Genomic DNA, 25,658 nt, shown 5'->3' with positions numbered 1-25,658 from the left:
CCCCAATGTGAGCATCTGTCACAACAGCTGCATAGAACACCAGACCTAACTTTCCTACAGCAGCTCAAACACTTCTCATCCATGACTGTTTACAAGAATTTTACAAAATTTGTGTAGACAATAATAGTAATACTCTATTAACTGTTAACAACAGTCACTAAAGTTTTGTGGAACACTAATACATGTGTATACTATTAGTATAGTAATGTAATGCACTTAAAATATTGATAAAACTCGATACTTTTATGCCCACACAATTAGGCCAAAATTTACATATGCTTGATATGGAATTTACATGTTTTGCAAAGAAATAAAAGATAGAATTTAAAACCTATAATTCCCCAAGTAGCTACGGCACTACTAAATATATGTGTAATGAAAGCAATCTAAATTCTTCACTTAACAGTTACGCAAACATCTTAAATATGTGGAAACAGTCCCCTAGGATACTTTTTTTTTCTCAGAGAAAGACATGGAAAATGAATATGTTTTATATGAAGACCTGAGGGCAGACCTATGTCTCCCACATGACTTCGTTCCATTTTAACTGATAAAGAGACAGGTGTGGATCATGGTTTAAGATTTTGTATGACATGAGGACTCCTTTCCAAAACATTGGGTGTGAGATTTTAATGTGTTGCAGAGTGGCTTGGTCACCCATTATTTGTACATAGTCATCCAGCCACAATAATATGGGCCCTTTTCACTGTACCTTTATTAGTATTTTATCCTTAATTTTAGCTAGTTATTCTGTTGCATTTTGTCTACATTTTATGGTTGGTATTTTATAAGTCCCAAAATATGTGTCGTATTGAAGATTTTTGTTTGCTAATACAACTTGGATTTAACATTTATTGTTTTTTAATAGATATTTGCCACTTACAACTATTTATTTCATACAAGAGGACAGTTGACCTCACCATTTTGTGCTCTAAAACACTAATCTTCATTTTCATCATCATCAACATTCTTGGAAACTTTGGTAGTTTGTGTGGAGGAGCTCATTCTATTCAAAACACCTCATTAAATTTGAGCTCAGATTATGTTCTAAGGCTCCACAGCTGATGTTTGTCGGTGATATTGGTTGATAGTTTTGTGGTCCAGTACTACCTTTCATTTAGATGGGTGTGATCTGTACTTCTTTCCAACCACTACCCACAGATTTTTGTGTGATGGAGGTAAAATATATTATGTTAAAAGAAGTGCTAACTCAGGAGCAAATTTTGTAGAGAAACTTACTGGAATTCCATCCAATGCTGGGTAATTGTCTGATTTCAGCACTTTCAGCTGTTTCTCAGTGTCACCATCTTTGCAGAGCTATGAGAATTAAACTGGGGAAACATTCCTGTATCACAATTTGCATTTGTTTTTCTACCTTCAAATATCATTCCTGTATCATTGAGAGTCTCAACATATGATGAGAATTTCTTGGAGCCTTGTAAGAGGTCTTTCACTAAGTTTCCACTACAATACTCACTGACGATTTCACATATATTGTCCTTTTGACAGCCAGACATGTTTCTTTCAGCATTTCTTTTCTATGAAACTATGCTTCGTTTGACAACTATTCTGTGGCATTAACTGTTTCTTTAAAAGTTTCTTTGCAGAGTTTGTATACCATGGATGTCCCTACCATGTTGAGCTGTTTTGCCAGGTACATATCAGTCCACTACTTTGTTGATTATTTTTCTAAACTTGAATCATATTTCCCCTAAATGCTTCTGCTCAAAGACAAATGTCCTGAGTTCCTCCTTGAGGTGCATACATTATTGCATTTCACTGGACATGTGAATCTTCTATGCATATAAGTTTCCCTTTTTACTCATTGTTTGGTAATCATTGGTGCAAAATGATATAAGTGTATGGAAATCTTCAGAGGGTCAGGTCAATTTATTGCCATGATTGGGTTTCTGAACTGTCTGTTCTAAGAAGTCTTGGATGTCCTGTCATGCCCACTACATGCAATACTCTAATTATCCCAACTAATTGTTAGATGATTGAAATTTCCTCCATTAATGATAGTATAATAGGGGAACATACATACTGGCAAGCTGAGGATTTCTCTAATATTTTTGTTATATCTCATTGTGAAACCAGGTTATGTGGTTATACTATATATAAACTTTGAAAAAAGTTCACTTGATAATCTTAATTATGACATTTACTCACCTTGAGAAGGCTTTTTACCATGTGACCAATGATAGCCAATGCAATATTATGTCTTATTGTGGATTCCCTATTAAGCACAGGTATGAATCGATTAACAAATGTATAACAATAGTGGAAATTCCTGGATGGAGCCATATGTAAAATAAAGGGAAGACAACTGCTCAGCTATGGCTAATCAATGCATGGAGTGTGGAAACACATAGCAAGAAGCAGCATTCACATTAGTTCTCAAGATGTAGCTCTTTTTCTAGCAATAGTACAAACACAACCATAAAGACATAGTGTCTTTGTGGTTATGTGTGTGAGTGTGTGTATTATTGCAAGAAAAAGTGCTAGTGCTCAAAAGCTACTGAGAATGAATGTGTAAGATGAAGTGTGGGCGATGAATTATGATTTTTAATATTTACATTGACTTCATTCTTTCTAAATAGAAAGGTAAAGTAAACAAAGGAATTAAGATAGCAAATGTGGAATACCTGGGTGTGCTTCTATTTGCAGATGATATCGTTATTGTTCCAAAGAATGAAGATGACCTTCAAAGATCAGTATACCATCCAAACTACAAATTCACAAACTAAAACTTTAAGGCTTATAGTAATAAAATAAAAATAAAGGCATTCCAAGGAAAATATACAGTCATCTCAAAAATGTTTAAAACATTCAGTTTTAGAACAAGTCTCCTAAATCTTTTATTTGGGCTCTGATGTAAGTTTCCAAGCTCTCTCTGCATGCGCGCACACACACACACACACACACACACACACACACACACACACACACACACACAGTACAGAAGAGGTTTCCAAGGGGGAGCATGGGCTGCACAAGAAGAGACATGATTAGAAATGAAGCTATTAGAACATAATTAAGTATTTTAAGTAGGAGTGTAAAAAATCAAACATGTCATGAAAACTGGACACAACACCTCATGAGAATACCATATCACAGAATTCCTTGGAAGATCATGAACCACAAGCTGAATGGGAAAAGAGATAATGGAAGACCTTGAAAAAGATGAGATTGATTTTGTTTGTTAGTTCAGAATAGGCAATAACAAAGTACTTGAAAGGGAGATGATGATGGTGATGTTGATTGATTCACTAATCAGTCCCTGTCTAGGAATCAGTATGGATGCCAAAGTCATTAGTAGAGACCAGACAGAAATTAGGAAATATCCAGTTTTGGAAAACAAAGTAAATGAGTACATTACTAGCGATTCTTTCCATAATTTATCAGAAGCTTTAAATGTAACTTCCAGTCTACATGAAAGAATTTTAACTTTTCCAAATGTAGACAGCCATATTGGTCTCCGAAATTGTGGGATATTAGATACAAACAGTAGCTGAATAGTAGAAGAAGATGAGCACTCGTGTGTTTAAAGAAGCAACTTTCTTCCTAAATTACCTGCACATTTATAAAGTAGTGTAGAAGTAAGTCATATGACTGCCAGAAAAAGAAGTTTAGCATTAACCATAATTAACTGTACTCCAAAGAAGATTGCCTACAGTGTTTGCATGTGGCTTTTAAAAGTTAACTTGTCCTGTTTTCACTGCTGGTTGTTGTCCTGCATGATACAATTTATGGAACTTCATGTACAAATGAATGTATGAATGAATGAATAACTTGCTACTTAAGTGTGAATGAAATGTAATGCATTAAATTGAAAGGGAAATATGAGGCCTCTGACCAATAAAACATGGGACAAATGGTACAGTTACCTGCATATGTTTCTTAGTTGACTAGACAAAACGAGTAGCTGGAACTTGTTGAATTCCCAAATGTCCCTAGAATCACAAATAGCACTTGAAATTACTGCTTAGAGTATAACACAGAAAAATTAATACAGTGGTAGTGAGATGAACAGGTCACATGTATTGTCAAAAAAATTGATATACTGGAAGCAAGAATTTGTCATGATTGGCAATTGTATGGATACCAGTACCATATCTCATTTATGCAATTGTAAGGATCAGAAACATAGACTACAAGATTAAAAAAAATATGAACACTCAGTGTGATGCAGAATTGACTACTAGATGTTATGAGAGCCAGACCTGTCAGTATGAAGGGAGTGCGGCAACTAATCTGTTGTTAGTAGAAAGGGCAGAAATGGAAGATTGGGTTGGTAAGGAGAGCTCACTGATTTCAAGCATGGACTAGCCATTGGATGTCACGTGAGTAACAAAGCAATCAGGGACATTTCAGCCTTTGTAAAACTGCCAAAAGTGATTGTTGGAGATGTGACTCTGAAGTGGAAATGTGAAAGAACAACCACGGCTAAACCAAGACTAGACAGACCTATGTACTGATGGGCAGGGGCCATTTAGCATTGTGGAGAGTGACTGTAAAACAGTCATGTGAAATCAGGAAAAGGAATCTGTCATGAGTTCCAAAGAGCTACCAACAGTACAGCTAGTGTGATTGTCACACAGAGTTAAAATGAATGAAGTACAGTGGCCAAGCAGCTCCTCGTAAGTCACACATTTCTGTAGTTAATGCTAAGCAATGCTTGACATGGTGTAAAGAGTGAAGCAGCTGGACAGAAGATGACTGGCTGGAAATGACTGTTTTATAGTGCTGTGGCAACCTCTTGGATTTGTTTTGGTTTGATAAATGCATGGAGAACATTACCTGCCAGCAAGGAAGTACAGAGACAGTGGTGTTACGGTATGGGGATGTTTCTCATGGTTAGAGTGTGGTCCTCTTATTGTACTTATGGAAACACTAAATGTGAAGAATATAAACACATTTTACAGCATTGTGTACCACATACAGTAGAGGAACAGTTTGGAGAAAATGATCATTTGTATCAGCATAACAATGCACCCTGTCATTTAGCAGCATTTGTGAGGCAATGGTTTGTGGACAACAGAATCCTTGAAATGGACTGGCATGTTAGGAGTCCCAACCTGACCCAATGGAACAAGTTTGGCTTGGTTAGACCATTGACTTTACTCCAAACCCCAGTGTCTTAACATCCCTATCTTCTTTGGCTTCATCTCTTGAGAAAGAATGGGCTGCCTTTCCTCCAGACACTTTTGATCAGATAGTGCAGTTTCTATTGAGTGGTACCCTGGAACTAATCTTGACACAGAAGAATTCCTATTTTTATTCCATTTTCTTGGTAACTGGTTTTCGCTATGCTGTGGTAACAACACAGCTAGTTTCTAACATAGATACCCAATATTTAGGATTATGATCTATAAAGTTCAAGTAAACAGTGTCCACATTTTTCTGAAATATGGTGCATTTATATTGAAATTAGCACACAAACTGCTGAATTGGAATCAAATCAAGTCTTGCAGCAGAGTAGGAAACACATGACTCTTATCAGTAAAATTTATTTAGGAAGGCTGAACCTGTAACCCAATCAATATGTCATAAATAATGCAGTCAAATTTAATGAGAAATTATAGTTAGTATACAAGGAGAGAATACCAAAATACTTCATAACTCACTCATTGCACTCATCTGATATGTGGAGTAATCAGTCAGTATTGATAACTGGAAGATGAATTCTATAGGTTGTAATCAACAGAGAAATTTCATTTGTAGTGCTAAACATTGTATTAGTATACAGTGTTGTATTCATAAATAGTTCTGTATAAGTTTGGGGGAGTGTCAATTGCTGCTAACATTTTATAGTTATTTATTATAATTTCAGTAAAACTGCAGTAATCTGGTGCTGTAGTCATGATTTCTTTGCAGTGCTCAGTGAATGAGTGGCAAGCATTAACACAGTCATACTGAGCTGATTCTGTGCCCATAGCATGTACAGTGAAACTGACTCCTGTCCATTGAGATTTCATACAAGAACTACATGAGTTAAAAGATGAGCCAGTGATTAACTTAGAAACTTAAAACAATTGAGGCTATCACAATTTTCTTTGGGTTAGAATAACCACAAAGTACATAATACACAAGTAAGCCCTACTTCCAGTGCTCTTAAGACATCTGATGCTTGAGCAATGCAGCCAATGTCAAGTGGCAAGAAAATCGATTGTTTACATGTGCATTCATCTTAGATGAACAGGATGTAGCTGTCTGTAGGCACAATGACTTATAACTCCTGTACTATAGTTAATCTGTCATAGAAGACTTATTCTGGATATTTTTGTGTTTATATACATAGTAAATTGAACAGACTGAAACTCTCCATGCTACCTTTTTTGCTTGCTTACTCCAGCATCAGCTCTCACTCAAGTCCTCAATTAACAGAAACCAGCAAAAATCTGAAGCATTCAGTCAAACAGCATATTCCATCCAGCACCCACTCACTGACATATGTGAGGTCCTACGGTATTGTAGTGAAGTAGCACCAACAACTCCACTGTTGTAAATGAAGGAGCAGTGTAGGTTGCAGCTGCGTGAACTAATCACACTTTTGTCATATAAGCCATGTTACCAACTTATGTCTCTTCAGTAGTAGTCATTTCCTAATTAAGCTACATACACAAAATGATTCTCTGATAACAGTGTGCATTTACAGCTGCAGGAAATATTTCCTTGAAATATGTATCAACATTATTCTTGTTTACTTGGCACTAGCAGATTATAATTGTGATTTTGTACTTGTCACACCAACTGTGTTTAAAATTATTCTATCAACTTTGTTACGTGGTATGCATTGTTTGTACTACCTACAGTGTAATGTGTGACATATGTTTCTGTATGATATCTTGTTTTTGATTACCATTTGCTTACAACTGCTTTTTATATATATATATATATATATATATATATATATATATATATATACATATATATATATATATATAGAGAGAGAGAGAGAGAGAGAGAGAGAGAGAGAGAGAGAGAGAGAGGGAAACATTCCACGTGGGAAAAAATATATATAAAAACAAAGATGAGGTGACTTACCGAACGAAAGCACTGGCAGGTCAATAGACACACAAACAAACACAAACATACACACAAAATTCCAGCTTTTGCAACCAACGGTTGCCTCATCAGGAAAGAGGAAAGGAGAGGGAAAGACGAAAGGATGTGGGTTTTAAGGGAGAGGGTAAGGAGTCATTCCAATCCCGGGAGCGGAAAGACTTACCTTAGGGGGAAAAAAGGACAGGTATACACTTGCACACACACACACACACACATATCCATCCACACATACAGACACAAGCAGACATATTTAAAGACCCAGATTACGGTAAAAAGGAGAAGGTGAATACAAAGTGAAACTACTGGCAAAAACAGAAAGAGGAAAATAAGACAACAGAAAAGATTTCGAAATGCAACAGTGACAATAACAAACATAATTGTTGGATTCAAATTAATGATATCAATATAATAGAGGGAAACATTCCACATGGGAAAAAATATATATAAAAACAAAGATGAGGTGACTTACCGAACGAAAGCGCTGGCAGGTCGATAGACACACAAACAAACACAAACATACACACAAAATTCTAGCTTTCGCAACCAACGGTTGCCTTATCAGGAAAGAGGGAAGGAGAGGGAAAGACGAAAGGATGTGGGTTTTAAGGGAGAGGGTAAGGAGTCATTCCAATCCCGGGAGCGGAAAGACTTACCTTAGGGGGAAGAAAGGACAGGTATACACTCGCACATACACACATATCCATCCACACATACAGACACAAGCAGACATATTTAAATAATTACAAATCATTGTTGGTGGGCTATGGCCAAAACACATAATGTAAAAAATAGATTGCGGTAATATCTGTTTACTGTTATTAGTGACCTACCAACATTGGTTATAATTCTCACATAGAGTAGTAATGTAACAGGCAGACTAGTGAATACAGTACTCACAAGACATTTTTGACTAGAGTGCTTTTAACTTTCAGTAGAATATTTGTTTCTAGCTATATAACCATGTTGTATGGAGAAAATTTTTTTCACATTTGGAAGAAACTGACTTTTCTGTAGTAATTTTTGTAATTTCTGAAAAAAAACAGCAGTATACAAAAAGTGAATGCATTGGGACATGGAAGAAGAAAATATATGGAACTCCTATTGCAGAACTGGTTAGAGGTGACTCTCCGAAAAGTGTTCAACAGTACAGCACTCTCCCTAATTTATTTCAATAAGAGTCTATATCAGCATCAGATTTTAGTACAGACATGAAGAAGTGATTAAAATTGTCTGAAATCCAAGTAGGATTTTCAATTACTTATTCTCATATCTTTATTTTAGAAATTTCTTTGTCGGTACATTTGATTCCCAGTTCATATATGGCAACTGTACTTACTAGCTTTGATTTATTTCTCTGCTTTTTAATGACTTTGTTTACTATTTCCTTGGCTGCTTTGACAGCCTCCCTACAGTTTTTATGTGATTTAACATAGTTCATAAACCCAGGACTTTTACTGAATTTCACCTAAGCATACATCTGTTTCTTTTTATTGGTGACTTGTTACCTTTCTTTGGCAGACTATGGGTGGAAATGGGTGAAAATGTTTAATTGCAAATGTGTAAAAAAGTTTTTAAAATTTATCAGAATGTTTTGAACATGAGGTGTGATTTAATGACCAATCTGCCCCATTTAATCTAGAATAGTAAGTGTATGTTGTTTTAAGGGAACCGTTTTTTCATTAAATATTTACTTCCATTTTCCTTATTTATGTCCAGAAATTTGATAAGGAATGCAGAGCAATTCGAGAGTCCTAAGTTGAAAGGGAATCTAGCAGTGTCAGTAAATGTATAATTTGTTAAAATATCATCTGTAAGTCAATGTTCACTTATTTACCATAGTAGAATCAGTTAAATTTAATACAAAGCCAGATTCTTGAATTAAGTCAATGAACTTAAAGTCAATGAACTTAGCTGACACGATTCCTTTGCATACTTTATCTATGTTAAAACCAGCAACAATTACTACTTTTTCCTCTGTTATTTTTTTGAGTTTATCTAGGAGTCACCCGACTTCATTGTATATAAAGCATGTCGGGTGGATGTGAAAAACAGTGGAGTCATTGTCATAATGCAGAAATGGAGCCATTTATCTGAAGTCTAAAAGAACATGATCATTGGCTTTTGGGCCAAGGGTGGAAGCATTTCCAAAATGGCTAAGTTTGTTAACTGCTCAGACACAACTGTGGTTGAAGTATACTGTGCATGTCAAAACGGCACTATCCGAGTTTGGTACCAAGACAACTGTGGTGCCCCACAGGCCATAGATGACAGGGGTGAACAACAGCTGCAGAGATGTGTACTGGCAAATACATTTGCAACTGTTGACCTACTGACTACTCACATGAACCAAGGGCTTAACAACAGTGTCTGCTCAATCACGATTCAGTGAACATTGCTGTGTATGGGCCTCCACAGTTTGCGCCTGATTCGAGCACATCTGGTGACTGCTGTCTGTTGCCAGCAAAGGCTGGAATTTTCATGCCAATACTGTAACTGGACGTCCACTGAGTCATGACAGGTTTTCTTTTCAGATGAATCATGTTTTAAGCTTCATTGGATAGATGGATACTGGTATGTATGGGTGAAACATCTAAAAGCAAACATCCTGTAATGGTCCAGGCCAGAGAAGTGAGCATTAAAGTCTGGGAATGTTTTCATGGCATTCTCTGGATGATCTTGTCACTCTGGAAGACACAGTGGATCAACACAAGCGTGTGTCCATCCTTACATGCAGTTTGTGTATCCTTGGCACAATGGCATCTGCCAGTAGAACAATGCAATTTGATTTTTTTATTTACACATCAAGTTCTGAAGGACCAAGGATCTCCAAGGTCATGGAACATATCAGTAGATGAAATTACAACATAAAAGTAATAATAGATAAATATAAAGTTTTTGTGAACCTGAAAAAAGTCAATCTATAAGTTCAAGTAAATGCAAGCAGCAACACAACAAGAATCTGCTTAATTTTTCAAGTAACACCTTGACAGAATAGAACGAGTGACCCATGAGGAAATTCTTCAGTTTCTATCTGAAAGCACATGGATTACTGCTAAAATTTTTGAATTTGAGTGATAGCTTATTGAAAATGGATGCAGCAGTATACTGCACACTTTTCTGCACAAGAGTTAAGGAAGTTCAATCCGAATGCAGGTTTGAGTTATGCCGAGTATTAACTGAGTAACAGCAGCTTATTACTAGGAATAAGTTAATATTGTTAACAAATAATGACAATAAGAAATATATATATTGAGAGGCCAATGTCAAAATAGCCAGACTCGTGAACAGGGGTTGACAAGAGGTTTGTGAACTTATGCCACTTATTGCCTGAACTGTCCACTTCTGAGCCAAAAATATCCTTTTAGAATGGGAAGAATTACCCCAAAATATAATACCATACAATTTAAGTGAATGAAAATAAGCAAAGTAGACTAATTTTCCCATCAAACGATCATTACCTCATATACTGTTCGAACAGTAAAAATGGCAGCATTAAGTCTTTGAACAAGATCCTGAACATGGGCTTTCCATGACAGTTTATTATCTATCTGAACACCTAGAAATTTGAAATGTTTGGTTTCACTAATCATATGCCCATTCTGTGAAAATAAAATGTCAGGTTTTATTGAATTGTGTGTTAGAAACTGTAAAAACTGAATCTTACTGTGATTTAGCATGTTTATTTTCTACAAGCCATAAACTTAGGTCATGAACTGCACTATTTTAAACCAGGCTAGTGTTGCACACAACATCCTTTGCTACCAAGCTAGAGTCATCAGCAAACATAAGTATTGTAGATCTACCCATAACAACAGAGGACATCTCATTTATATAAGTAAGGAACAAATGTGGCGCCACACTGATCCCTGGGACACCCCCCACTCAGACCCCACATCACAGCCATTCTCCACATTGTGAATAATGAGCTTTTGCTGTCTGTTGCTAAAGTAAGAGGTGAACCAATTGTGAGCTGCTCCCCGTATTCTGTAATGGTCCAACTTCTGGAGCAATATTTTGTGATCAACACAATCAAATGCCTTAGTTAAATAAAAAAAAATATGCCTAGCATTTGAAACCATTTGTTTAACCCATCCAGTACCTCACAGAGAAAATAGAATATAGCGTTTTCAGTTGTTAAATGACTTCTAAAGGCGAACTGTACATCTGATAGCAAATTGTGTGATATAAAATGATCAATTATCCTTATCTACAGAGCCTTTTCAGTAACTGTAGCAAACAATGATGGCATAGACATAGGTCTAAAATTATCTACATTATCCCTTTCCCCCTTTTTATAAAGTGGCTTTACTACTGAGGTTCAGGAAACCAATCATTCCTAAAGGAAAATTTACAAACATTGCTAAATAAGCAATCTGTCACATAGCTCACAGTGTTTATGTGTGTTTGAACAGCACCAGGATGTGTTTACTATACCTCACTGCCTCCCAAACTCCCCAGATTTAGACCCAATTGAGAATCTGTTGGAACACCTTGATGGGGCTGTTCGCACCATGGATTCCCTGTCAGTACCTTCCAGAACCTCACATACTTTGCTCCTGCACGTGTTACAGTGGCCAACACAGTAAAAGGTGGTTAGTCAGGCTTTTGACAGGTGGTAACAACAATGTGACTGAATAGTATTTAAACTGGAGTAAGATCTTTTAATGAAAGTAGAAAAGGAACTATCCAGCTATGATACATATTTGAGACAACTGAGGGTGCTACCATTATGGTTACAAGGTGTTCACACAACTTGCCAGGAGCTCTGAAGAGACAGTACAGCCTGGATGGCAGTAGGCAGCATCCTGTTGTAGGCTGCTGGCTTTCCTATTCTGGCTGTGTGGTATTTATGTTAACTAGGCAGGTGCTTGGAAGTGAAGATGTGGGCCAGACACCATAGTGCAGCACTCCATTGAAGAGAGGAGGATCTAGGATTATTTCTCCATTTTAATTCTGTAACCAATGCCAAGGCGAGTGATGCAAATATTACTGTCAGTGATGTGACAAACAGCTAAAATCATCAGGACTGAACAATGTCTCCTAAGTAAAATGGAATCCCTGCTCCCTCTCTTAACCCTAATGTACTGTAGATCCTGCAAACTATAAAATTGTGGCCATTAATTGGAAGAAAGGCAGGTGACACTAATCTACAAAACAGATAACAGAAGCTATGTACAGAAACTGCTATTCAGTATGATTGATATCAACCTGTTGTAGAATCGTAGAATGTATTCTGTGTTCCAGCCTAACGTAGTATCTCAAACTGAATGAGCTACACTTTTCAAAACAGAAATGGTTTCAAAAACTGTAGCCATGTGCAATCCAGCTCATGCTTTTCTCACATGGCATTCTGAATCCCATGGATTAAGGAAACTGGATGAATGCCATATTCCTTAATTTATGAAGTGCATGTTGGCACATTATCACATCAGTTTTTTGGTAGGGAAGAGACAGTATGTTGGCTAAGATGGGGAGATAGCAACAGATGTAGAAGAGTGGTTTGGTTGGGCTGTTTTGGGAAGGAGACCAGACAGTGACGTCATTGGTCTCATCGGATTAGGGAAGGATGGGGAAGGAAGTGGGCTGTGCCCTTTCAGAGGAACCATTCCGGCATTTGCCTGGAGTGATTTAGGGAAATCATGGAAAACCTAAATCAGGATGGCCGGATGCGGGATTGAACCATCATTCTCCCGAATGCGAGTCCAGTGTCTAACCACTGTGCCACCTTGCTCGGTTCAATGTAGAAGAGACTTTAGCCAGACCACAAGGAAGTGTGTTATGACTCTTCAAGTTTATGTTGTATATTAAGAACCAGGCAGACAATGTTAACATTCTCAGGCTTTTAGTGGATGATACAGTTGTCTATAGTGACGTACTATATACAAAAAGCTTTATAAATATTCAGTCACACCCTGATTGAAATTAGTGTAAAGCTGGATACTTGATTGAAATATTCTGAAATTTAAATTGTGGGGTCACAAAACTCTGAAATGTAATATCCAATGACTGAAGTATCAAGGATTCTAAATAGCAGACTTTTCTTCCTCAAGAGCTGAAACCACAGAAGTTAGTGATGTTGGACACTGGAATATGGAGCAAAGTCACAGTTCTAACTCATATCAAAAGCATTCTATTGGGTTCTGGTTGTTCCTCTGGGGAGTCTAGTCTGTTTCAGGAATGTTACTGTCAATGAACAATTGCCTCACAGATGTTGCTTGATGACAAGGTGCAGTGTCATGCTGATACAAAACAGTCATTGTCTCCAAAGTGTTCCTCTACTGTAAACGTTACACAATGGTGTAAAATGTGTTCAGATCCTTCCACATTTAACTTTTTCTTATGCTTGATAAGGGGATTACAACCTAACCACAAAAAACACCCCTGCTCCGTAACATCACCTCCTCTTACTTCACTATAGGTACTATACATGATGCTAGTAATGTTCTCCAGACTGTTCACCAACTCAGACACATACATCGGATTGCCACAGGGTACAATGGAATTCATCACTCCAAATCACTTGTTTCCAGTAATCCATTGTCCAATGGCATTGCTCCTTACACCACTTTAACCATCACCTAGCATTGACTACAGAAATGTGTGGTTCACAAAAAGGTGGTCAACCATTATATCCCATTCCTTTTAATTCCATACATACAGTCATTGGGCCAGATGGACTAGTGGTAGTACTTCAGAACCCATGAGTGATTGCTTACACTGATTTCATACAATTTTTTACAACCACCATCCACAGTGCTTGACACTCCCTGTCTATCTGTTCATAAGATCTGCCTGGTCTTGGTTTAGCTGTGGTTTTTACTTCACATTTTTATTTCAGTCACATCACCAGCAGTCAACTTGGGCAGCTTTAGAAGGACTGAATAGTCTGTGATGGTTTTGTTACTCACATGACATCCAATGGCTAGTCTATGTTCAAAATCACTGAGCTCTCCTGAGCAACTCAGTCCACTGTTCATACTTCTCTGCCACCAACACAATGCTCTCCACCTCCTTTATACTGGTGGGGCCACTTCTGATTATACCTAGTGGACAATTTCTCCTTTATACTGGTGGGTCCATCTCTGATGGTACCTAGTGGCCAATTCTGTATTACATAAGGGTGACCAGATACTTTTGGTCTGATAGCTAACCTTTGGGAAACAATTTGTGTTCATATGAAATATAGGCAGTCAAGAAAGAGACAACTTATAATTTCTTGTGTGAACTGTTCTACAATATTGATCAAATATGGGGACCCAAAACAAATGGTAATAATAGGGAATGCTGTACATATACAAATGACAGCAATTTTATTTGACTTATGAGATAGCATCATGGAAATCCTGATAAAACTGATATGGCAGACATTGAAGATGGGCATCAACTGTCACATAAAATCCTCTTTACTAAGTTTCAAGAACCAGTATTAAATGAAGAAAGTAGGAACATACCACAGCCCATCTGTGTATCACTGCTGTAGGTGACATAAACACAATATTAAATTAATTACTGCACACAGAGATGATTTTAAATGGACATTATTCACTCACTCAATGCATGAATGAAACAGGTGCATGTAACAGTTGTTTCCATAGTTTAGCTGTAGATACAGATTTTTGTGAAAAACTTCACAAGTTCATATAATTTAATAATATTTTTGTCTGCAGGATACCAGAGTAAGGTGTCAAAATTTTTCATGAAATTCATTCACATCCCACTGTATCATGAAAACTACAAGAGTTAAATTTTCTAAGATTAATCTGGCAGGGTCTGCTTCCATTTCATGATCTATTCTTATTATGAATTTTACATCTCCCTCCTCATTGACATGGGATCCATATAAACACAAATTTAATTTCCAAGCACTCACCTGACAACTTTATTGTTGTGAGTCGCCGATCTTTCAAAGTGCCGCTGCGCAGTTGCACACATCCTCTACATGCGGCACTGTCTGCCAGCCATGCAGCAGCAGTGTCACCTAAGCGGCCAGCCAGCCAGCGGCTGCTAGACTTGGACTCAGTTATGATTTGACAGTTAAAGTGTCACACGTCTTACTCTGTTACTTGTCCTGTGACTTTCATGTATTACGTCGTCCTTGAAATATATTTGTTCACTTGAAGTTATAACAATGTCAGCATGTATGTGTCCTGTTAAAAGACAAGCTGTCTGCTGATATGTTATTTACTTTTAAATTTTGAATACCCTACATCTGTTAAGGAACTGCAGGCCTTCTTGGGGAAAATAGCATACTATCACAGGTTTTTACCATCTGCTGCTTTGGTGGCTCAGCCGTTGCAGCGCCTGTTGCATAAAAACGTGCCTTTTCACTAGTCCACGTCATGCGATGCGGCTTTCCAGAAATTGAATACTATGCTGAAACAGGCCCCGTGCCTGGCTACTTATCAACCTGGCCAACATCTTGTTTTTGCCACGGACGCCTCTCAATACGGGGTTGGTGCAGTCCTAGGGCACTATTTTTCTGACGGTTCTGAACAACGCATTGCTTATGCCTCCAAAACGCTCACAGATGCCTAACAAAAGTATTCTCAAATTGAAATAGAAGCTTTGGCCATTATTTATGCCCTTCATAACTTTGGTGTTTTTCTCTATGGATCCAAATTCCATCTTGTTACAGATCACAAACCACTTGTTTATTTGTTTCATCCATCAACTTCACTTCCTGACAAGGCTGCACACCGCCTCCAGCATTGGGCTCTTTACTTGTCTCATTTCAATTATGAGATTCATTTCCAGCGAATGCTGATGCACTGTCTTGCCTTCCCATGGGTCCTCATCTGGCATTCGATAGGGACGAACTTTTGTGTTTCCACCTGGATGTTGCTGAGCAGCATGTTGTGGACGGGTTCCCCATCACCAGGGACCGGCTGGCGGCTACTACAGGTTCTGACGCTACCCTCCCCTGAGTTTTATGCTGTATTCAGAAGGGTTGGCCTGATCGTCCATCCACTAAGACTTCTGATCCAATGCGGAACTACTATGCTTTGCGTTACCGCCCCACGGCTAGGTATGGTATTATCCTCCTTTCCACCGAAAATGCTTTGCCGTGTGTTGTGGTACCTGCGTCTTTGCATGCTTTGGTCTTGCGCCTCCTTCACCAAGGGCACTGGGGTGTCTCTCACACAAAATCTCTGGCACGCCGTCATGTGTACTGGCCTGGCATCGACTCAGAAATCACACACATGGTCACTGCCTGCGGCCCTTGTGCGTCACAGGCCACCACCCCGAAGTCATCTCTGTCACCGTGGCCTTCACATGAGAAGCCCTGGGAGTGTATTCATGTTGACTTTGCGGGACCTTTTTTAGGTACTTATTGGCTTCTCATTACTGACGCCTACTCTAACTTCCCTTTCATTGTCTGCTACACGTCGTCTACCACCGCGGCAACCACCAATGCTCTAGCTCGCATTTGCTCTTTGGAAGGCCTTCCCTCTACTCTTGTTACTGATAATGGTCTGCAATTTGCCTCTTCCGATTTTGCGGACTTTTGGGCCCGTCACGGCGTCATGCATGTCACGGCCCCTCCGTTCCATCCACAGTCAAATGGTGAGGCTGAACGACTGGTCCGCACATTTAAGGCTCAGATGAGAAAACTCTTGACTTCTTCTGCTGCTGATGATGTGCTTCTTTAATTTCTGGCTTCTTACGACCACAGCTCTTACATGGCCGACAGCCCCGCACGCTACTTCATCTTCTGCGGCCTTCCACCTCACAGCCGCGGGTGCCTTCGCTTGGCTGGTTCACCACCGGTGACCTTTTATGTGTACGGGGATATGGCAGGCGGCGAAAACAGAGTCCCGGCCACATCTTACAACACCGTGGCCGACGCCTGTATGAAGTCCAGACAGACACGGGTGTTGCAGTGCATCATTCAGACCAGCTTTGGCCTCGTGTGCTGGCAACACCTGTTCTGGATGCCGCTACATCACCTTTGGCTCTACCTGACGCTTGGGATACTGGAATCTCTCATTACTCACAACGCAGTCCTCTCACCATCATATCAGTGCCAGCACAAGAACTGACGCCGCCAGGAGATGTGCCCATGCAGGAACCAGATGACCATCATCTGTCGGAGCAACTCTACTCGCCTCCCTCTCCTATGGATGTGAACACATCGCCCATGTCTCCTGTTATAACCGGACTTCCCACAATGGGCAGACTGGTGCAAGGGGCCCCAGCAGATTAGACCCCCACGTCTCCTGTCATCTCGACCCGTTATCATCGGGGACACTTCCGTCTGTAAGGGAAGCCTCCCCCTTGAGACTTTACGGCCAGTCAAACAACACCTATGGATGTTAGCAATCTACAGGCCACCTCCATCAAGACCTGTGCAAAAAATTCAAAGGTGGGAAAACTGTGTTGACCTGCCAATCTTTCAAAGTGCCACCGCTCAGTTACGCGCGTCCTCTACATGCAGCACTGTCTGCCAGCCATGCAGCAGCAGTGCCACCTAAGCAGCCAGCCAGCCAGCGGCCGCTAGACTTGGACTCAGTTGTGATTTGACTGTTAAAGTGACACACGTCTTACTCTGTTACTTGATCTGTGACTTTCATGTATTGCATCGTCCTTGAAATATATCTGTTCACTTGAAGTTATAACATTTATATATCCTTGTAATTTATTAGTGCACAGATGGACAAGTTTCGTCAGTATCCAGTGAGTTAGTTAGTTTCATGTTCCATGGATGATTTGCACCATAAATTGTAATGATGTGAAATGATTCACTTTCCTTTTGATCTGTCTCTTGCCAAGATTTACAACGATTCTAACTGCAAATGTGGCTGAACTAAGTTGTTTTAGACGTTTCACACACACACAGTTTTTCCAGTTTAAATTCTCATCAGTATGGGCCCCTAAGAATTTTGGAAGTTTCCATCCTATTTATTAATTCCTCATCATGTGTGATACTTAATTCTAGAACTGAACATGCTGTGTCTTTTGAAAATTGAGGGTGTGACAATTTGCAGAGAACCAGTCAATTATTATCTAAGAAACTTATTTACCATTTCATTTGTTGTGTAGCTGTACATGATTTTGGACTGCTTACAATATTAGTGTCACCTGCAAAAAGAACTAATTCTAATACTAGTTTCATCTACAAAAACAATTAATTTTGCTTTTTGTATATTAGACAAAATGTATTTTCATATACAGGGTGAGGTGTTCAAAACTGGTTGCCAGAATATTTTGGGAAATATACATCAGATTAAAAAAAGTGGTAATAAACATTGTTCACCTCAAAGAGGTACATTCATTAACATAACGTTCGAACCCCCTGCACCACCCCTGGGGCTGGGAGACAGGGGTGACTTTGAAATCTTAATAGGAACACTTATTTTTTGTTGCAGATTTGGATTCTCCATGAAAAAATATTTTCTTTTGTTTTATAATAGATGGCACTATAAATATGGTGACATTTGTTGCAAAACAATACTAACTGAAACAAATACACATCCAATTAAGGCAATCAAAATACCTTTATTGATATTTTTGGTAAAGCTATCATGTAAGCCCATCTACCCTTGCACAATGCATTCTTAGATTACATTTACTGTCGCTCAAAAATAATGACGTGGACATAGTAGTAATGTGTTCCCTTTGGGATGCTTGATTTTGGTGAGCACCCTTGTCTCTCACTATCTCGGGGTGCTTGATTACTGTGAGTCCCCCCGCTTCTCACAAGTGTTTCAGTGCAGCAAATGTTTGAAAGGTTGTCTGCTGTTTCTAATGCACATTGCAACTCTGTGTCTGAATGACAATACAGCATGTATTAGTGTATCTGCACTAATGTTTGCACATTCATGGAGAATTTGCTGCTGTCTCTCTTTGAGGGTTGTTGGTACATCCATGTAAACTCTCTCTTTTACCCATCCTCACAGGAAATCAGGTGAACATGTGGGCCGCATTTGAGGACCTCCTCGTACAATCTATCAACCTGGATAGTTTCTATTCAAAACTACTCAAGCTAGTCTTGAATAATGCACTGGACATCTATGCTGTTGAAACCACATTTCCAGTCTCATTTAAAGTGGAACATCGTCCATTTGTATTGGTAAAACATTATCCACAATGTTGTTGTAGATTTGAACAGTCAGATTACCTTCTACACAGTATGACCCAATTACCTGCATACCTAAAATACCGCACCAAATGTTGACACTTGATAGGCATTGTTGTTGAGCTTGCCTTACCCAATAGGGATTCCCCACTGACCACTAATGCATATTATGGCAATTCACTTGACCTTGATTCATAAAATTTGATTCATCAGAGAAAAGTTTCTATGAAATGAAATTATTATTGACTGTCAGTTGTTCCTGTATTCAGTAGCAGAAAGTCAGGCGATTGTGAAAATTATCGCCATGCAGTTCTTGATGCGGCTATAAATGAAATGGATGCCATTTGTGTGCATGCAGTATGTGCAGAACACTTCTTTGCGAAATTCCTGAACATTGTGCAATTTGCTGAGAGATAATGTGAGGATTTGCAGCAACACCAGCTAAAACATTAACTAACTGTGTTATTTTCGTGTTTATTGCTAGGTAAACAGCTATTTTTCTTGATTTGAGCTTCATCAGAGGAAACATTACCAGTTAGGGTGTGCCATCTTTATTCACTCATGTTGAGAAGTTAATTACTGAGATCAAATTGTAGGATCCAAGTAAGATTTCCTGATCATTTTTTCTATCATAATCCTGTAGAAAATTTGCACTGAAATCACCACAGCCTATTAACTGCTTGCTAATATCTGACAGACAGCACACTAAGGAATCCACATTCCCCATAAAAAGTTCAAATATTCCTGCGGGGATCTGTATACAGTTACAATTAAAAGAGAACTATTTTTCAGGATTAATTCTGAACCACACATTTCTACGTACAAATGAAACAGAGACTCATTGATTACTTCATGGGGGTAAACAGCTGTAGCCACGAAATATCCTATCTAAAGCATGTTACATGCAGTACCCTCAAATAAAGCCATATGCATATCAGATCAGCATCTACTGGTGATGGTAGCATTACAGTCCAAACGTGAAGTTTATTATTTATTGAGTGCTGTCAATTTTAACAAGTGTCTTCCACTGCTCCTCAAACACAAATGTTTTCCTGAGGCCCATAAACAGGGCTAGTTAAGTCACTACGCATCAGGTGTCTCCTAGGGTTTGATATTAGCTCCTATACTCCTCTCATTGTATGTAAACTATGTAAATGATGTGTCATCAGTTTTGTCCCACTGCAAATACCACATGTACCCTGATGACTGTCAGCTGTATTTAAGAGCAAAACCAATAAACCTGAAGACAGCTATCAAGAATCTCAATGCAAAGCTGTGAGCACTATCAAAATGGGTGCAGGATATAAAGTTAAAGCTCAGCCCATTCAAAACCCATGTGGTACTGGTTCGTCATTCTGAGCTCATTTGCCCAAAATATCAAGAATCACTATCATCTGTAACCCTAAATAGTACTAATATCAACTTCTCTCCCTCAGTAAAGAATCTGGGAGTAATAATATATGAAAATATAAACTGAGCACATTTTTGCAGTGTACAAGAAGACATCAGCTTCTCCCCATACCCTACAATAACATAAAAAGCTCTTCCCTACTGACCTAATAATGAACTTGTAGAAATGTGTATAGTTCCAATTGTTATGTTATCCTGCAAGGTCTTTCTCAGAAAAGCTCGTGCAGCCTGGAACTGGTTATGAATGGTTGTGTTTGCTATATCTGTGATATTTGACTCTTTAATCATATTTCAACATCATATGCACAGCTGTTCTGGCTGTGTGCAGACAAGCACAGAACATTCTGCCTTCTCTACTGTCTCATCAATGTACACCATCCCTCATATCTCTCCTCAACCTCAATGCTCTTATCTGAACAACATGGCAGAAACAGGCATTCACATCAGAGGTAAATCCTTTCTGTCACACTCCATCATTTAGTCGCATTCTATGAGTTCTTCTCAGTAGCAGGCAGTGATCTGTGGAAGTACCTCTTGTGTCATATTAGAGAACTGAGTAACATCTTCAGAAGACAGTTAATGACATACTAATAAAGCAACAACAGCTATTGCCATTGTCCCTGTACACACTTGTTACCCTTGTACATTCTTCTTTCCTGCCAGATCTTCCTCATTTTGCAGTACTCTTAGCTGGTGCAGCCTCCTTAAATTTCCTTTCCCTAGGACTCATTATATTGGAAGACACCTATTTTGTACACCTATAAATTCTTTTTGCATTGACCACTATCATTATTGCTATAATCTTATTGTTACTGTCCTTATTATTATTATTATTATTATTATTACTAGTATCATTACTAGTGGCAGTGGCAACCACAGTGGAAGTACTTCCATTGTCAACCTAATTAATTCACAGTATTATTTACTCACATTGTAACTATAACCACTCAAATCGTTTTAAAACAATTGGTCACATCAAACTTGTTATTTCTTAGGCAATTATGATGTAAAAAAATGTGCTGCACAAGTGAAATGCTGGTCTGAAGTAAGAGAGGTCCTGACGGCTTTGATCAAATCAGGTTAAATAAATCTATACAGTTTTTGTCTAATTTTGATACCGGAAATTTCAAAACAAACTTGATTGATGTGCTTGATATTTTACATGATACACTATCATGTGTGTGTGTGTGTGTGTGTGTGTGTGTGTGTGTGTGTGTGTGTGTGTGTTTTTATACAAATATGTATATAACTTTTATGATGGAAACATTGTTACCAGTGTTCTCAAACAGTTTTTCACTGATTTACTCAGACTTTTCCATGATATGCTAATAACATTGAGATAGACATATGCTACACTTTTTTTAAGAAAATTTATAAGTGTATACATGATACATAAACTGGAAACTTTGTTACCAAAATTTCAAAAAGCACTTGGCTGATTTACTTCAGAGTTTCACACGATACTTGAAGGGAAATGTTGTTACCAAAAATCTTGAAAACTTCTTGACTGGCTCACTTCATATTTTTAACATGATGCAGTAATGAACACTCTGATAGGCATGGGCTGCATATAGGAAAAAAACTTTTGTCCTGTGGTTTCAAAATGTGCATCTTCAATTTCTTTGTCACCTTCAGTTCCAGCTATGACAGGAGGGCATGTAAACCATTAGACAAATTGTTCCACTCATATTATTCTTTCCCCTTATATATATTTTCAAACACTAAGACAAAAAATGTGCTGTATTGTTTTCTTCCCTGCCATCAGTATTACAGAAAACAGGAAAGTTGTACTTGTGGTTTTTTGGTTTATGATTAGAGTACTACTAGGGAATCTGAATCATCCAAAACTTTGTGATCTTATTAAACTATGCAAAATACTGTTGTTGAAGCTACTATTCTGGACAAGAATCTCTTTTACCCCATATGCAAATTATTCTAAGTGATTTACATGTTCAATTTAATTGACTTAAATTCCCAATGAAAATTTCATTTGCAGCAACAATAAACAAGGTCCAAGATCAGATACAGGTGTAGGAGGACAGAAGGATGGGGGACATCTACATCTACATCTACATCCATACTCCGCAAGCCACCTGACAGTGTGTGGCGGAGGGTACTTTGAGTACCTTTATCGGTTCTCCCTTCTATTCCAGTCTCTTATTGTTCGTGGAAAGAAAGATTGACGGTATGCCTCTGTGTGGGCTCTAATCTCTCTAATTTTATCCTCATGGTCTCTTTGTGAGATATACATAGGAGGGAGCAATATACTGCTTGACTCCTCAGAGAAGGTATGTTCTCAAAACTTCAACAAAAGCCCATACCAGGCTACTGAGCGTCTCTCCTCCAGAGTCTTCCACTGGAGTTTATCTATCATCTCCATAACGCTTTCGCAATTACTAAATGATCCTGCATTTCCTTAGGATTCTTCCAATGAATCTCAGTCTGGCATCCGTTTTACTGACAACCAACTTTATATGATCATTCCATTTTAAATCACTCCTAATGTCTACTCCTAGATAATTCACAGAAATAACTGCTTCCAGTTGCTGACCTGCTATATTGTAGCTAAACGATAAAGGATCTTTCTTTCTATGTATTCACAGCACATTACACTTATCTAGATTCAATTGCCATTCCTTGCACCATGCGTCAATTTGTTGCAGATCCTTCTGCATTTCAGTACAATTTTCCATTGTTACAACCTCTTGATATACCGCAGTATCATCCGCAGAAAGCCTCAGTGAACTCCTGATATTATCCACAAGGTCATTTATGTATATTGTGAATAGTAATGGTCCTACGACACTCCCCTGAGGCACACCTGAAATCACTCTTACTTTGGAAGACTTCTCTCCATTGAGAATGACATGCTGCACTATGTTATCTAGGAACTCTTCAATCCAATCACACAAATAGTCTGATAATCCATATGCTCTTACTTTGTTCATTAAATGACTGTGGAGAACTGTATCAAAGACAGGAGAGAGGGGGAAGAGGTGATGCACAGAGAGAGGGGGGAGTAACAGACAAAGAGAGGGGGAGGTGGAGGTGGTCAGGGGGGAGGGGGGAAGGAGTGTAGGATGTATATCCAGTTCCAAAACATATTCAGCTATTGCAAAGCATTGCTGGGTCCACCAGCAATTACATGTTACTGCTTTCTACCACAGTGTCCACCTCGAGGGATTAAACATCATCATGACTGTAACCAATCAATGTAACAATCCCAATGACTTCAGCTCTACAATATTCCATTACCAATTTTTATCATAGAGCCACATTGAGACCCCCATCACACCCACAGTGGTACTAGGGGTGTCTTACTCCTGCATTAATAGTATCTTGGCATTAAAGATGTATGTAACAAGTTTTGTTGAAATTCCTCTGGGAATTCAAAAGCTAACGTGGAATGTAGACCCATACACTTCATTCTAATGCCAGATGTAATTTTGCTGTTTTTAACTGCTCATATTATGCTGATGCCTAATTGGATACTAATGATTTATTCCCTTTGGCAGAATGCGGGGTATGTGAAGGTGAAGCAGATGCATCGTTGGAGTCTTTTACAAGCCAGGGAAGGGGAAAAGAAAATGAGCAAGAAGAGAGAGTGCTGAAGAATGCAGAGACAGGAAACAAGATGGCAGAGGTGAAGATAGAGGAGCCAGAAGCGGAGGAAGATCAGACGGAGGGAGAGGAGCTAGAGAAGGAGGAATTGGATGAGTTCATTGTGAACATTGACATAAAGGAGAACAAGGTGATGGTAGAGGAGCCAGAAGCAGAGGAAGATCAGACGGAGGGAGAGGAGCTAGAGTGGGAGGAATTGGATGAGTTCATTGTGGACATTGAGATAAAGGAGAACAAGGTGAAGGTAGAGGAGCCAGAAGCAGAGGAAGATCAGACGGAGGGAGAGGAGCTAGAGAGGGAGGAATCAGATGAGTTCATTGTGGACATTGAAATAAAGGAGAACAAGGTGAAGGTAGAGGAGCCAGAAGCAGAGGAAGATCAGACGGAGGGAGAGGAGCTAGAGTGGGAGGAATCGGATGAGTTCATTGTGGACGTTGACATAAAGGAGAACAAGGTGAAGGTAGAGGAGCCAGAAGCAGAGGAAGATCAGACGGAGGGAGAGGAGCTAGAGAGGGAGGAATCAGATGAGTTCATTATGGACATTGAGATAAAGGAGAACAAGGTGAAGGTAGAGGAGCCAGAAGCAGAGGAAGATCAGACGGAGGGAGAGGAGCTAGAGAGGGAGGAATCGGATGAGCTCATTGTGGACATTGAGATACAGGAGAACAAGGTGAAGAAAGAGGAGATAGAGGAGGAGGTGGAGGAGGAGGAGAAGGAGAAGGAGGAGGAGGAGAAAGAGGACGAGGAGAAGAAGGAGGAGAAGGAGAAGGAGGAGGAGGTAGAGCATCAATCGTTCAGGCGTTACTTGGTTATGAGAAGCAACATAACACTTCGCGAGTATTTTAAACATTACTGTCCACATTGTGATACAATAGGTTCCCACCTGACATATGCGAACCCATATGTTGAACGACGTCGTCCTTCACTACGTGAATTTTTCAAAAACTACAAACCAGATTAACATATGCACTGCAGCCTCCCAGAAAAACCTACAATGATGACAAATGCTGTGTAGAATTGGGGATGCATATAAAAGGTAAGCCACTTGTATTATGTATTTCAGTCATAACTAATAGACCAATGATCTATATTAATACAATAACAAAGTTCCGTAGGTGTGAGCTTTCATTGCCAGGGTTGTAGTAATTTGTAGCAGATTTATAAATCACTATTTTATTGATTAGGTGACGGAGAAGAGAGTTTCTTTCAAGACTTCATATTCAGGTACAAAACAGAATGGAAGTGAATTGAGGTAAAGTATGTCTAGGCTGTAAGCATTACTGAAGACATAAAACCTAATGTATCAAAAATAATACATGCAAAAGAACAGTTAAACATAATCAGGACAAGAATCTGTGCTAAGCAACGTTATCAGTTTTGCTGACTGACTTTAAAGAAGCAATTGATAATGATTTACTATCTGTCCACTCCTTTTCTTTTTGATAGTGACTTTGTTTATATATCTTCCGGTTGGAATTCTGAT

General features: G+C 38.8%; 1 protein-coding gene across 1 annotated transcript in view; it reads left to right on the top strand.

The window, feature by feature from the left end:
* Positions 1 to 25,431, top strand: part of LOC124556031 (probable serine/threonine-protein kinase kinX) — a 47,274-nt gene extending 21,843 nt beyond the window's left edge. Inside the window, exons 2-3 of the mRNA XM_047130066.1 lie at positions 24,070 to 24,845; positions 25,360 to 25,431. Of these exons, the coding sequence (XP_046986022.1) occupies positions 24,070 to 24,845; positions 25,360 to 25,431 (848 nt within the window). The remainder of the gene's footprint in view (positions 1 to 24,069; positions 24,846 to 25,359) is intronic.
* The last annotated feature ends 227 nt before the right edge of the window (positions 25,432 to 25,658 follow it).

This window comes from Schistocerca americana, chromosome X (genome assembly GCF_021461395.2).
Source record: "Schistocerca americana isolate TAMUIC-IGC-003095 chromosome X, iqSchAmer2.1, whole genome shotgun sequence".
NCBI lineage: Eukaryota > Metazoa > Arthropoda > Insecta > Orthoptera > Acrididae > Schistocerca > Schistocerca americana.
Note: the sequence above shows the minus strand (reverse complement) of the source record. Positions and strands in the feature narration are given on the sequence as shown.